The sequence below is a fragment of the Ambystoma mexicanum genome, chromosome 1p, assembly GCF_040938575.1.
Source record: "Ambystoma mexicanum isolate Mex_15411 chromosome 1p, UKY_AmexF1_1, whole genome shotgun sequence".
NCBI classification, from domain to species: domain Eukaryota; kingdom Metazoa; phylum Chordata; class Amphibia; order Caudata; family Ambystomatidae; genus Ambystoma; species Ambystoma mexicanum.
The window spans coordinates 768,472,249-768,486,314 of NC_090921.1; the positions used below are offsets into that span (position 1 = coordinate 768,472,249).

Here is a 14,066-nt window from a genome sequence, read left to right on the forward strand (position 1 = left end):
AATGTTGCACCTTATTACGTCACTGGTTTTCCCATGACTTAGCCATCTTTTTTTTTCTTCTTTAAGGCTTTCCAGTTCTGAAGATGGCAGCCCCTTCTGCATCCAAAGTAGTGCTAAAAAGCACCACCAAGATGTCACTCAACGAGCGGTGAGGAAGCCAACAGCAACTTCAGCTCATAAATACCAAATTCACATTTGCTTATTTGGTGTCTAAACAACTATGCCCTGCATTAATCTAACTAAATGCAAGCAGATGGCATATGTATGTCCGTCACAACAGGCGTGGGACACAGAAGCATTAACTGGGAATTTATATGGATGGATTTTATCGGTAATGGTTAATGAAGTGTTTGGAAAAATTATTTGGTGGGATGTGTCCTAAAAGAAAAGCCTCACACCCTCCCCTTTTCTGCCACATGTTTCTACATTGATAGGTTTCCGGCTGCAGCGTGGGTAGCATGTTACCCTGTGCTGTGGTGGGTTTACTGCTGTGCCCAAGGCTGACACACTGCATGTGTGGTCTCGTCTGTAAGAGGCATGATGCAGAGCCCAAACCAGCCCGAAGGCCTCTTAACTCTGTTCTGGGGCCTTGTAAGAGGCAAATGCTTCGCTTTCTCAAGTCGTCTTCGTCACTTCATTGCTTTTGCTTGTCATTTTCATCCTTTTGTAGTCCACGCCTCTTTTCCTTGTCTATTAGATTATCTAAGACGTGCATGTTCAGAGGATAGTATTGAATGTCTGTTCATGTTGTAGTTGGAAAGGAATTAACACAACAGGGAGGAAGCTGGCTTTGGGAGCACTTGACACTTTTCTGGTTCTGTTTGGTTGCAGGAATTGAATGCTCTGGCAATGTCTGTCACATGGAGTGGCAGACTCACCCTGTGTAGAGGTTTTCACTTGTTTTCTAGATTGGCAAATGGAAAGCATTCTAAACACTTCCATTGTGGCTGATGGCATCCAAACGACTGGTTTGGCTTTAATTTAACATCTGCGACCTATTGTCCCAAACTGCCTTTGCGTGGCTACCCCTATCCACCATTTTCAGTGTAGCTGAGGGCAAATGGTGCAACTTAACTGCTGAGGGCAGAATGTTCGTAGTGGTAAAGCCAGATGTGGCACCTGATGAATTGATGGACTTCAGAATGCTCCAGGGTATTGCTTAAAACTGCACCTTTAAAAATATCTTGCAGCGAGCACTCTCTTGCACAAACCTATTTTCCCTGTGCCATACAGAATGTGACTGCTAGGCAGCCCCAGATAGCGTTTTTAATCACCAAATATACAGTGTGAGTTTTACCACTTGAATTTGCAAATGTTGCCTAGCGAGGAGTAAATGCTTGTTGAAGCTTTTTGTTGGTTTGCAGAAAGCATCCCTTTACCCCCTTTTCTCTGTTGCCATATTCGCTTGTTCGTCTTAATCTTCTATAAAATAGTCTGGCAGGAGTAACCTATTTTTGTCAACTTTTAATTGCTCTACTGCATTTAACCTCATCCCAAAGGTTTCTTTTTCTGGTCATTGGTGGGAGCCGAAGATTGCGTACCCACATCTGGCATGATCCAAGTGTACCAAGGTGTTTTATAAATTACATGGCATGTGGCACTTCAATCTCGAGCCATACAATGCCATTGAATGTGTTTAATGCAGCTTGATTTAAACCCACATTTTGTTCGACCTTGAAGCTTTACTAATATGCTGAAGAACAAACAGCCGATGCCAGTGAATATTCGTGCAACGATGCAGCAGCAGCAGATAGCAAGTGCCAGAAACAGAAGACTGGCCCAGCAGATGGAGAACAGACCGTCTGTGCAGGCCGCTCTGAAACTTAAACAGGTTAGTGCAAATGTTGCAGTTTCAGCGGAGATGGCAGTGGTTGGCTCTTGAGGTTCCACAATGGGACATCATTTGGGCAGGAGAGATTAAGGGGAAAATTCTCTCAACCGCAGAGCCATGTTCCATGTTGTGATGGGTATATGTTCTCCACGGTCGAATAAGGCTTCTGCTGCCCTTGAGTCACCCAATTGACGCTGCCTTCTCCCCGCCACCGTTCCTGCCTTCACAGATGTTCATATGAGACCTCGGCTCCACCGATTTTCATATTGGACCTAGAAGCTTGAATATTAAATGGGTAGGGGCTCTAACCCCTTTGCTTTTTGATCTTTTAACATTTGTTGGAATGTTTTTTTTATTTTTAAGTTCTGACTGTTGGCGTTAAGCCAAAACTATTGCATTAGAGTACAGATCGGGAGGAATGGCTTGAGGGACACAAAGCTTGTAGGTGGTGTTTGGTTACTCACACATTGACTGGCCATGCTAATCCCTATGGCTGTTCCCAAGAAAGTCCTCCTGGGAAAGCACATGAGCCCATCCCACTCAATTCTACGCATGTCCTACCCACTGAGAGGAACTGGAGCACAACTAAGACCCCAAGCCACCACCCATAGTGACCAGAATTGCCCCTATTAACCCAACTCAGAATGCACCCCTAAACTGTGCCTTTATCAATGCCCGATCCATCTACGCAAACAACCTGGACATTCATGATCTCATCACAACACACAATCTAGACCTTATGATAACAGAAACCTGTCTACATGAAGCCTGCGGCCCAGCCCTCTCGCTTGCTTTTCCACCAGGATACACCATCATTAGACCGGACCGCCCCGCCAAGGGAGGGGGAGTTGCCCTCATTGCAAGATATGTTATGTTAGCGGTACTTGTATAGCGCACCGTCACCAATGGAATTGGCCCCCAGGCGCTCTGGTGGATCTGCAAACGGGGAGGGTGAGTAGGGTTAGTGGGGGGAGAAGGAGAGTGGGAGAGGTGATGTGCTTTCTTACCCCCTCTGTATTTTGTCCTTGTGGCTGATGGGGAGGGTAATAGTTAAGGTCATGGTCCTCTTGATTAGTTTTAGTCGTTCTGTCTTAGTTTGCTATGTTAACTTGCTTTGGTCTTATTGCGGCCGTCTCCCGTTTGGACCTTTAGAACTGACAAAAAAATGGACAACAGTGACTACCTTCTTATTAAACTCAACCTCTCTCAACGGCACCATTACTGTTTACCTCATATACAGCCCTCCAGGCCCACTAGGCGACTTCCAGTCAGCCCTTACCACCTCCTTTCCGACAACCTCAAATCTACCAAAGCCATCCTTGGAGGAGACCTAAACCTTGACCTTAATGACCCTGCTGCCTAAACACTGCCTTTGAAACACTAGGGTTCAGTAACACGATCTGACCCCACCCACATTCATGCTTGCCACTTAAACTGGGTAGCCCAGCACAACTACTCCATCTCAATCACTGGAGACTCACAAGCCAGCACCCTCACCCCTTCAGACTGCCTTTGTCAACGCCTCTTTCTCCACTGTTAAGGTACCCTCCTGCCACAAAGAAGCCTGGGTCTGCCCTCCTTAAAAAAAAAAAAAAAAAAAAAAAAAAAAAACACACACACACACCATGTATCCCATGTCACCTAACAATTACAGGCCTATAACTGTCCGCTTCCTGCTGAAAATACTGGCCAAAGCTGCGTACTTAAAAGTACAACAATTCATTGAGGAGAAACAACTCCTCAGGCTGCCCCAATCTGGGTTCCGCCCAGGCCATTGCACTGAAACGGCCTTACTTGATCTGAAAAATCAAATGGATGGTACCAGGGACTCTGGCAACCCAGCTCTGCTCCTGCTCATAGGCGCCTCTGCAGCATTTGACTTGTTGATCACAACGTCCTCTGCCACCACCTGACCTCGACAGCTAACTTCTCACCAGACGCCACCGCTTGGCGCTCTTAATTCTTACAGGGTAGGTCCATGCAAGTCTTCTCCGACCTAACCTCCGCATCACATGCGGCATCCCCCAAGGGTCCTGTATCTCACCTACTACTAAAATTTACTAGACGCACTAGGTATCTCCTACATTAACTAGGCGGACGATACTCTAGTCCTCCTCCCACTAATGCGTGACTATGAATCCGACCCGAGAGCCATCCACTCCATCTATAACACCATGCAAGCCTGAATGGCGCTGAACCGACTGTCTTAACAGCGACAAAACTGAGCTTCTCCTGATTAGCTCCCCTCAAACTCTAAAAAATCTTAATACTAAATGCAGTCATTTCACCAGTGACATCAAACTACCAGTCTCCGACTCTGTAAAAACGCTTGGAGTTTATTTGGACTCGAACCTCTCCATGATCAGGCAAGTCAATGCCATCACCTCTGCCGCGGCATACCACGCCAGACTCCTAAACGCAGCCAGACCCTTTCCATCCAAAGACCACTGCTTAACCATTGCCAGAGCCATTACTGGGTCTAAACTACTGTAATGCCCTCTTCTTAGGCACACCAGCAAAAAACATGGAGAAACTGCATGTTATCCGAAACCGCACACTGCGGGCAACGGTAGGCATCCCCAAAAGGGAACACATAACCACTGCCAGGAAACACACTGGTTACCCATTAAGGAGCACATCCTCTTTAAGACCCTCGCTCTGACCCACAAATGTGTCCACCAAACTGCCCCTCCCACACCCTCTTACCTTCACCAAAGAATACACATCTGCATCCACAAGACCTATCAGAACTCCATACTCTGGCTCACAGTTCCCAAGATCAATTGAGTCTGAGCAGGTGGAGCCAGCTTCCCCTAGCTGGCAGCAATTAATGGAACGCCCTTACACCATCTCTCGGATCCGAAAACTCTCACATGGCCTTCCGCAAAGCGGTCCAGACACTACTCTTCATCTAAACCTTTACCATATGCCTCACCTACATCACACTCAATACTACTTGCCTACTGCCTGCCTACTATGTATTAATGTATGCAAATCTGTATTGATTCCTAAGGCTGCTACCTTCGGGTCTGGTGCGCATTAGAAATAAACAAACAAGGCGTCTCTGATGCCCCCTGTAAATAAGTTCATCACGTGTAACAGCGCCTCGATGCCCAGGGGCTGTTTGCGCGCTATATATATATCTAAATAAATAAAAAGCTATCTCCTTCAGTTGACTATCAAGACTTGCAATCAAACTTTCCAAGGCAGTCTGGAGAGTTGACTTGATTAGAACGGTTCCCTCTATGGTGGTTCTGCCAGATGGAAGTAAAGTCACTTTTCATGGAATCACGAATTTGTGCGCATTCTCGTTTCCGTCAACAACACTTAACATTTCGAACACCTATTGGTTTAATTACATTAACCCGTATGCGCAATACTGCCAATCCTTGACTTAACCCCTCTTACTGGATGTTCACCCCATCGCCTTGCTCTGTCCCCTTCATGAGCCCTCTCTGGGCTTTAGTAATTAAGGGTAGATCTGATTAATGGTGGTCAGTGTGTCAGCCCTGTTTGAAGCCCTGTAAGCCACCTGACAAGACCTCACTTTGCCCGGGTGTCGACTTGTGGCAGGCCTGAGGGAGACTGGCTGTATGCAATTGTTTGTTGAAGATGCATGGCACAAGTCCCAAGAGACGAAGTGGCGAATGGGTGTCAAATTAATTTTCAAAAGCAATACAAGTGATGTCTGAGCACTGACATGTCTATGTAGTGCAACCCCTTTTTAGTAAAGGGGGAGGGGTGGTACGTACCTGGTGCCTCAGATTAGTTCACTTGATTGGTGGGGCATTTCATAGTTTGTCTGTCAACTCCCGCATGCAAAGCACTACTGGGGTGAAAATGCAGAAGCCCAACAAATCTTAAAATCTTTACCTATTTTCAACTTTTTCTAATGCAATCTCATTTCCACGTGCATTGAAAAGTCACAGAAGATGTTCTGCAGGCCTTAGTTTGACATTTGAATTCCTTTAGTATACGTTTTAATTTCTCATTTAAGACTAAAGTAACATCCGGTTTCAATGCAAAACGCACAATGGCATCTCGACTTTCAGCACTGTTTTCAAAGACTTAATAGCAAGTTCATGATGCATGTATGAAGCTTTTCATGCATTATAATAAGACGCCCTTTACAGTTGAAATACATCTGTATCAAAGAAATGAAAATAAATAAAATACCTGTTTGCAGACAGCCCCGCTTGGTAAAGATTGGTCATTGAATGCCCAGGCAGCTGCTGAGATGTTTCAGATAATTGGCCTTAGATGGCTGCAAAGTCTGAGGCAGGTGTGGGGTTTCGAGGTAGTTCACCTACAGCAGAATTAATCCAGTATCAACCTGGGTTAATCTTTAGTTGCAACACGAAATCGCCTGCACTTCGGAACTTTGTGAGCAGTGATTTGTGCAGGGCAGCAATTCAACGTAAACTCGCTCTTCTTTCTCCCCCTTGACGGTATTTTCCAAACAGTATATGAACAGCTGGCATGGATGCAGCCCCAGGATGACCCAATGTACATTCAAGAGGCAATCCTGTGCAAACATTTGCTGATGTATGCTTCTTGGGAGGAGTCGAGTAGAAACTGTAGTTCGGGCTGGAGTGAACTAATGAGGCACCTTCTAATTCTAGTCATCTGAATTTTGAGTCCGACCTGTGAATATTCACAGATGCATTCTTTGGAGGTGCCCATGCCTATTCTGAAATTAAAAACCTTTGCCAAATCTGACCCTCGGCAAAACATTTTATTAATTGAGGAAAATAAATTCATTTTTAGCAGCCAGGTCCATCTAATTTACCCACTAATAAAGATTTTGCTGCGTAAATCTTTCCACCCCATAAAAATCTGCAGTGTGAACCCTAGTAGGCCTACATATGTTGAGTTCCTTGTAGCACACTGCAGATAAGTCATGTTTAATAAACGGTGGTTGACAACTGTTAACGTAGTTGCAATACTAATCAAGTTTATGCTTGTCAAGTTTGTTTGATAACATGCCATTTTCAAATAGATTTGATGAATTGACCCCAGAATTATATATTTGTATATTACCCCATTTTTAATTTTAGTGTCATAGTTAAAGCTAACTTTTCACACAACCAAGAAGAGGAATATTTCCTGTGCAAAATCTAAAATACAAGCCATATATTTATCCAATGGAGTCTTAATGTGTGTATTAAATAAACATAAGGGTAAAATCTGGCTATTTGACCAATGATGACAAACATTTCAGTTACTTATTTCCAGAAAAGTGGAGCTCTTTCTCCACAGAAGTGTATAGTAAATGATGCACGCTTCCCTCTTTCCGCTCACATAGTAAGTTGCAATACCAGTCAAGTTTATAAGGCTTGTCAGGTTTGTGCTGATACCATGCCATTTTCAAATGGAATTGAGATGACCCCAGAATTTTAGATTTGTTTGACCCTATTAATGGATCTAGAACCGTGGTGGTGAATGCCATTTTTGTAAAGCTGGCTGAGAATGGTGGAAATTTTGGTGATGAGACTGAATTGGAAGTGCAATGCTCTAATTTCTCAATGTATTTATTTTCCTCTGTTAGAGTTTAAAGCAGAGACTCGGAAAGAGCAACATACAAGCACGATTAGGGCGGCCAGTAGGATCCATCCCCCGTGGAGCACTTGGAGGACGAGGTGTGACACTAGGACCCCGTGGCTTGCCCAGGGGAGGCATACGCGGAGTGCGTGGAGTACGTGGTCTGCCCAGAGGAGGAATGGCACTCAGAGGTCAGTAAAGCATGCTATGTCGTAACCGAATTCCATTCTTGTGTAACAGTGAGCGTCCAAGGCTATTCCACAAATGTTCGGCGTTTGGAAGAGCAACTTTGTGCTTATGTAGACTGCTGTCCAGAGTTGGGATGCCTACCGTGATATAGGGAGATTTATTTTGTTTTTTTGTAACATTTAGTCTCGATTTAAGGTAGCAGATTAACAGTAGGAAACCAGCAGTCAATAGGTGTTCACATAAGTGGATTTTGATGGCTAAAAATCTTATTCACCATTTGGGAAAAAATTGATAATTACTAAATGAAGTCCAAGTCTTAACAGAATAATTCCACCACTTTGGGAAGTACATAATTATGCTTTTTTTTTTCTTTTCTTTTTTGGGACATTGAGGCAAAAAGAGTTTCGGGTGGTATCTTAGCATTGCTTTCCATTTTCAACTCTAAGAGGGTGGTTCTAGCTGGATGATTTTGAAAGTTGCATAAAAGCTTTTTCTCCTTGAATCCAATGGCAGCAAGTTGTTTGTTTTTTGGCTCAACTAACACATGGTTAAAAAATCCACTTCGAGCCAAAACGGTGGATTTTGCAGAGACACTGTTTTAGAGCTGCAATCCGTATGCAGATCTCTTTTTGCAGGACTGGTGGGTTGATACTTAGCAGATGCATATGGTATATTCCTTTTTATCGTGCCAATCTGGTCTCTTATTGGAGGGATGGATGTTTTGAAGAAATACCAGCAGTTTAGTTGTGCTTATCCTGTTTGGTTCTTTGTGTTTGCAATTGTGTGCAAGACCTCGATCAGATTTTAAATTCTAGCAAATGCCGATGATGTAATTAACCATGGAAGTCCTATTTTGGTTACGCTGTTTAGTGAATTGCTTATTCAGATAGAGCTGCATACCATTTATTTGTGACTGGAGTTCTAGGAACCGTTGGTTCCATGGATACATTGAATAATGTAGGAGATTGGGTGTTGGCTCCTTGAATACTCTGCACACCAGTGGTATCAGGCACCATAACCTTTTATGTACCGATCACTTCCAGTGTCTTGCAAAATTGTCCCACATCTACTCTGCCTCTTCATCTAAGGAATGGCCATCTCTGAGCTTTGGGCTAAATGCTATTGTGCTGAAATGGTTCTTGCAATTGGAGTGTGACAATTCTTACATTTTTCTATTCGGGGATCATAATTGCTGGGAGCCTTAGCATCTGTATTTAAACTAAGAGGCTGGTTGCCAGCAGCTACATTTGACTAAATGCTTAAATGTTTTATTTAGTAATGCTCCAACTTGCAAATACAATTTTCGGGCATGGTGCCAGGAAAGGGAGGCTGCGGATATGAAAGGGTATGGGGGGTGGGGTGGTTCAAAAGATCTGAACATCCAAGAGCCCTGTAGCGCCTGGAAGGGTGTGTTTTTGCTGGTTAAGTGTAGCTCATGTATAGCATTTTATTTGAAGAACATACTTCTGTATGAGCATCTTAACGTCTATCAATTGGTAGCTTGTTACATAGTTGTGCAGGCTTCCCGTAAAGGGAGAGATTTGTGCTTTGCTTATAGGGGAGTAGTGCTTGATTGAAGGAGGTACATGGTCTTATTTCCAGTAGATTTTGTGGATCGGGTAAATCCGTCTTTTGGTTGATTCTTTGACGGGCAGCCAGTGCACAGTATTCGTTTCTGGTGTACTGTGGTCTATGGGTAAAGCTTTCAAATTGCAAATTACGAGCCAGCTGTCAAGTCAACTCGCCGCCTCAATTCTGCACAGACGTACAGCATACCACGTCTTCTTGCCAAAAGTCACTTAGTGCAGTTTTTGTGCCCTGCTGTGGTTTCTTGTTTAAATCTGCAAGCAAGTCTTTAGGCTTTTTTTGCCACATTTTGAAAATGGGATGACTTTAATTAATTTCATATTCAGTAACTATGCTCGTGAAAATTCCTTGTCGGGCTGGGTAAAGATCAAGCTGTTTTGCTTTAACCTGAAAAAACTGCTGTTCTCCTCTATATAACCAATCACTGTCCTTTGGGTCATACTGCCCCCAGCCATTGCCATTCGTCTCCTTAAGCTCCACCCCTGGTGGCCATCGTCAGATGTTTACTGCACGTTTCAGTGAGTCCTCTCGCATTGCTCATCGTGGATTGTAATTTTAAAAAAAAATTGATACACGTGTACTGTTGCAATGGACTACCTGCAGCAGGGACGCGTCGACGAAGATGGAGTTCTATTGTCTGATCTTCATTCCAAGTTTCAACATGCCCAGGCTGAGCTTATCTCACCTCAACGTCAGACGTGGGCTAGAGAAGTCTGTTCAGGGCCTGCTTGAAAACTGGATTTCTCCTCACTGTCCTTTTTAGGGTCCTACTGCCCACGTCCAATGACAGTCCTCTCCCCAAGCTCCACCCCTGGAGGCCATCTTCAAATTTTTACCACACACAACACTGTTGGGAGTCCTCTTAGTGCTCTCCGAGCTATTTGAGCTATTTTTTTTTTCATATTTTCTCTGCACGAAATGTGGATTAAGGAACTTTTATGTCTGTGATCAACACCATAACTGTCTGTATTGCCTACATCCGGACCATGATTAGGAGGGATGCATGGTCTGCTGTGGATTTTCGAAAAAGACCAAAGGATCGCTACAGCAGACTGGCAGCGTAGCTCAAATCAGGCAAGGTGTCTGACTCTGCTTCTGGGAATGGTCATGCTTCCCAACCCTTGGCGACGGCATTGTCAGCTCAACCTGCCAAAATATTTTCATCAACGGTCACTAGTAAGTCTACGAAGGCTCCTGCTACCACCCTGTCGGCGACCACTACTTCTTTGTCAAAAGGGGGGCTGGCCATGAAGGTGGTGTCCAGTCATGACGGCCGCCCTGCAGGTGTCTTTACCACACCAGCATCATGTCTTTGGATATTCCTACCACGCTGCCCACGCTTGTATCGGAAATTAAAGACTGCCGCCCAGGTCCTGCTCATTCTAGGAGCCCCCAAGACTGCTTCCTGGAAGCCCTTCCTGGCGAAGCGCAGGTCAAAGGACCTTGCTGGTCAAAGGATGCCACTTCCTCCATCTCGGGACTTGACCCCAACTGGGGATCCTGCCACAGATGACTAAGCCAACTAGGCCGCTCCGCCAGATGAGATCTGCTCCTTCCATGCGATTTCCAGGGCCGCCTCTTTTCCGGGCTTCCTTTTCCAACTGGTGCGTGAGAATGGTCTGTCCCCCTGCTGGACGATATCTGGGATGAGGGCCCGAGCACCACACCACCCAAGCAGCACAGGCTCGAGGGGAAATACCTGACTCTGCTCCAAAGTGCCTGAGGTCCCAACCTTCACCTGCCCGAGGTCCCAGCCGAGTTGTCCATGTCCATGGTTCCTCCAGACCAGGAGGGGTGAAGTTGGACGCTATGGGGAAAAGTATCATCTATACTGCTGCCAGCACCAAGGACCCTAATGCCCTTGCCCCAGTATGATCGGGAGCTATGGAAAATACTGGGCCCTATTTTGGAGTTATCTGAAGGAAGAAGCCGTGGCACTGTTGCAGGAAGGTGGTGGGGGGGGGGGGGTAGTGACCTCAGACCATGCCATCACAGTGCACACCAAGTTTTGTCAAATGGGCAACAGTCTTTGTTGCAGGAATTGCTGAATGCCATTAACCTCAGACTAGACGTTCAGTCCAAAGTGTTGGACATACCACTTGATGGAGAGAACCTATTTGGTAAGACCGCCAACCAGTCTGCAAATGCTCAAAACCGACATGCCCTCCAAGGTATATACCAACCCTTATTGACAGGGGGGGCACTAGTGCACCCCAGTGGGAGGTCATTTTACGAGGTTTGTCGTCACATGGAAGAGTATCATCGACAGGCGGATGCTGGCTGATCATCAGATGCACACCTTGGAGTTCCAACGCAGGTGTCCTCGTATCCCACCAGTGGCTCAACAAGAACGGCATATGGCAAAGCTGCTGCAGGAGGTCCTCGAAGGGGGCGATGGAGCCTGTCCCCCAACGCCTTCAGAGCTCAGTACTCCAGATACTTTCTGGTCCAAAAAGTCAGTAGGATGGAGGCCGATCCAAACCACTCAACACGTACTTGGAAAACCCAGAAATTCAGGCTGGGAACATTGCAGCAAGTGCTCTACCAACTGGAGGAAGGCGACTTCTGGCGTCGCTGGATCTGGAGGATGCCTACTTCCACATACCCATCCACGGGAAGCACCACAAGTTCGGTCCAGGGGCAACGGCAACACTATCAGTTCAGGGCGCTCCCCTTTGGCCCGAAATCTGCCCAAAGGGTCTTCGGTGGCGGCACATCTTTGTCGCCAGGACATCCACGTCTACCCTTACCTGGACGATTGGCATGTCTGATCTCGCTCCCCCACTCTGGCGACCCAGCATGTTGCAAGTACTGCATCTGCTGACCTGGGATTATCCTGCTTGGAGCCATCGCAGTATGCAGTAACTTGTCTGGCGTCTTCCTCGGTAGAGGGTGATGGCCATCCTAGGGAGGGTGCCGCGCCTGTCTGCTACTGTGCGAACCTAAGTCGCTGCTCGGCCTTATGTCCTGGGGCATCAACCTTGTCGTCCATACCAGGAGACCTTAACCACAGATGTTTCTCTGGAAGCTTGCTGAGTTCAGTGTCAGTTGCACGCCAAAGGACCCAGGCTGCCAGAAGAAAAGACCCTTCACATCAATGTCCTGGAGCTTTGGACCGTCTTCTGGGCCTGCAAGTCCTTCCTGCAATCACTGAGGTGCAAAGTGGTGAGGATCTTCAGACAACACCATGTTCTACATCCAGAAGCAGGGAGGCATGCGCTCTGCCTCTCACCAGGGAGGCCCAGGATCTGTGGCACTGGGCAATTGGTTAGGGCATTTTCTTGTTCTTTTTCACCTGGTGGGCACCATGAACACCATTGCAGACTCACTCGGAAGGGAGCTACCTTGATGCCACGGACGGGAGCCTCGCCAGGACCAAGTGGGTCTTCTATTCCACAAATGGGGTCAACCACAGATCGACCTTTTCACAGAGCCTTATTCCAGAAGTTTGCCAGCAGGTTCCTGCAGCTGAGGAGCATGGGGAGGGGTGAGGGGGTGGTTCATTCTCGTTCCTGTGGGAGATACTTTTCCTATACGCTGTTCCCGCTACAAGTGATCAACACACTTGTGTCCCTGGAGGATGATACTTGGCGCTCCGGCGTTGCCACAGAAAATCTGGTATCCAAACCCGCTAAACCTGTCGGCGACTCAGTCCATCAGGCTGCCACTACTTCCCGTTCGTCTGTCCAGATAGTGAGGGCCGATTTGGCACCACCACTTAGCTTTGAACCTCGGGGGCCTGGCTCCTGCAGCCCTAGCATTTGGATGTTTACCTCTTGAGTGGAAGGTCATCCCAGCCAGGGCCACGGCCTTTTGACTGGTTAGTGGAAGCCTTTCTCGGTGTAGTGCTGGGCTCAGAAGAATCCCCTCTGCGTGTTGCAGCCCTGCAGCTCGAACCGTACTGGCTTTCCTTGGCCAAGGCAGGACTGGCTCACACCTCCATCACGGTGCAACTGGCCACCCTATCCTGTTACACCAGGACCACTGGGTAGGCCTTCCCTGTGGTCGCACAGACTAGTCAAGGAGTTCCTCAAAGGCCTCTTCAGGACTTTTCTGCCAGGGCGAGCTCGGAACTCAATGTGTTCTTGATTAAATTCATGGAGGCGCCCTTTGAGCCGATGCATCGAGCCCATTCAAATTTCTTTCATTGAAGACCGCTTTCCTCGTGGAGATCACCCTGGCCAGGCGGGTCGGGGAGATCAGGCCATGTTTTGCAAGCAGCTGTACTTGTCCTTCCGTGGTTCATGCTGAAGGTGCAGTTTGAGTTCCACCTCAACGAGCCTTTGTGTCTTCCTTCCTGAATCGGTCATCTCCAGCGGTGAGGGTCTTGCTTTTGTTGCGCTTTACGTTTGTGGCACGAAAGGGGTTTCGGAAGACATCTCAATTGTCAATTTTGGGCCTATGGGTCATGTGAAGGCCTTGTTGAAGGTTTCCATCTCCATATTGCTCTCTGGCAGCATCACACGCTGTCTTCGGCTCGCTAACAGACCCCTTGCAAGCTGGCTGAGCCCATTCCATATTTCTGCTCTGGTGTGCCCCTGCTCGACATCTGTATGACTGCTGCGTGGAACTCAATGTACACCTTCACAATGTTGTGTCGACAGGGATTCCAGGGAGGAGGCTTTGGTTGGCCAAGCGGTGCTACGCAACCTGTTCACTACCTTGCCACCTCCCGTGGTTGTGTATGTGTACTGCTGTGTAATCTTTATTCATGAGCATATCAATCCATGCCCGCGAAGGAATTACTCCTGTTCTCCAGCATGGGTCTGGCATGGAGTCGCATGCGAACCCTCCCGCCTACTCTGTGGCTCTTCTTGTTTCATACTGCCACTTTATGTGCTACCAAATCTGAAGATGGCCTCCAGGGAGGACTGTCATTGTAAAGAGGCTGTATGACAAGCTCAAACTGTTTCTTTTG

At 46.8% G+C, this 14,066-nt stretch overlaps 1 protein-coding gene across 9 annotated transcripts in view; it reads left to right on the forward strand.

The window, feature by feature from the left end:
* CHTOP (chromatin target of PRMT1) overlaps positions 1–14,066 on the forward strand; it is a 104,922-nt gene that overhangs the window by 12,839 nt on the left and 78,017 nt on the right. For 3 of the 9 annotated variants that reach the window (XM_069651104.1, XM_069651114.1, XM_069651162.1), the window contains exons 2-5: positions 67–148; positions 1,500–1,571; positions 1,681–1,831; positions 7,380–7,563. In XM_069651104.1, the coding sequence (XP_069507205.1) occupies positions 84–148; positions 1,500–1,571; positions 1,681–1,831; positions 7,380–7,563 (472 nt within the window). In that variant the 5' untranslated portion in view covers positions 67–83. Of the gene's footprint in view, positions 1–66; positions 332–1,499; positions 1,572–1,680; positions 1,832–7,379; positions 7,564–14,066 lie in introns of those variants that run through there. The other 6 variants (XM_069651170.1, XM_069651136.1, XM_069651128.1 and 3 more) reach the window with 3 other exon arrangements.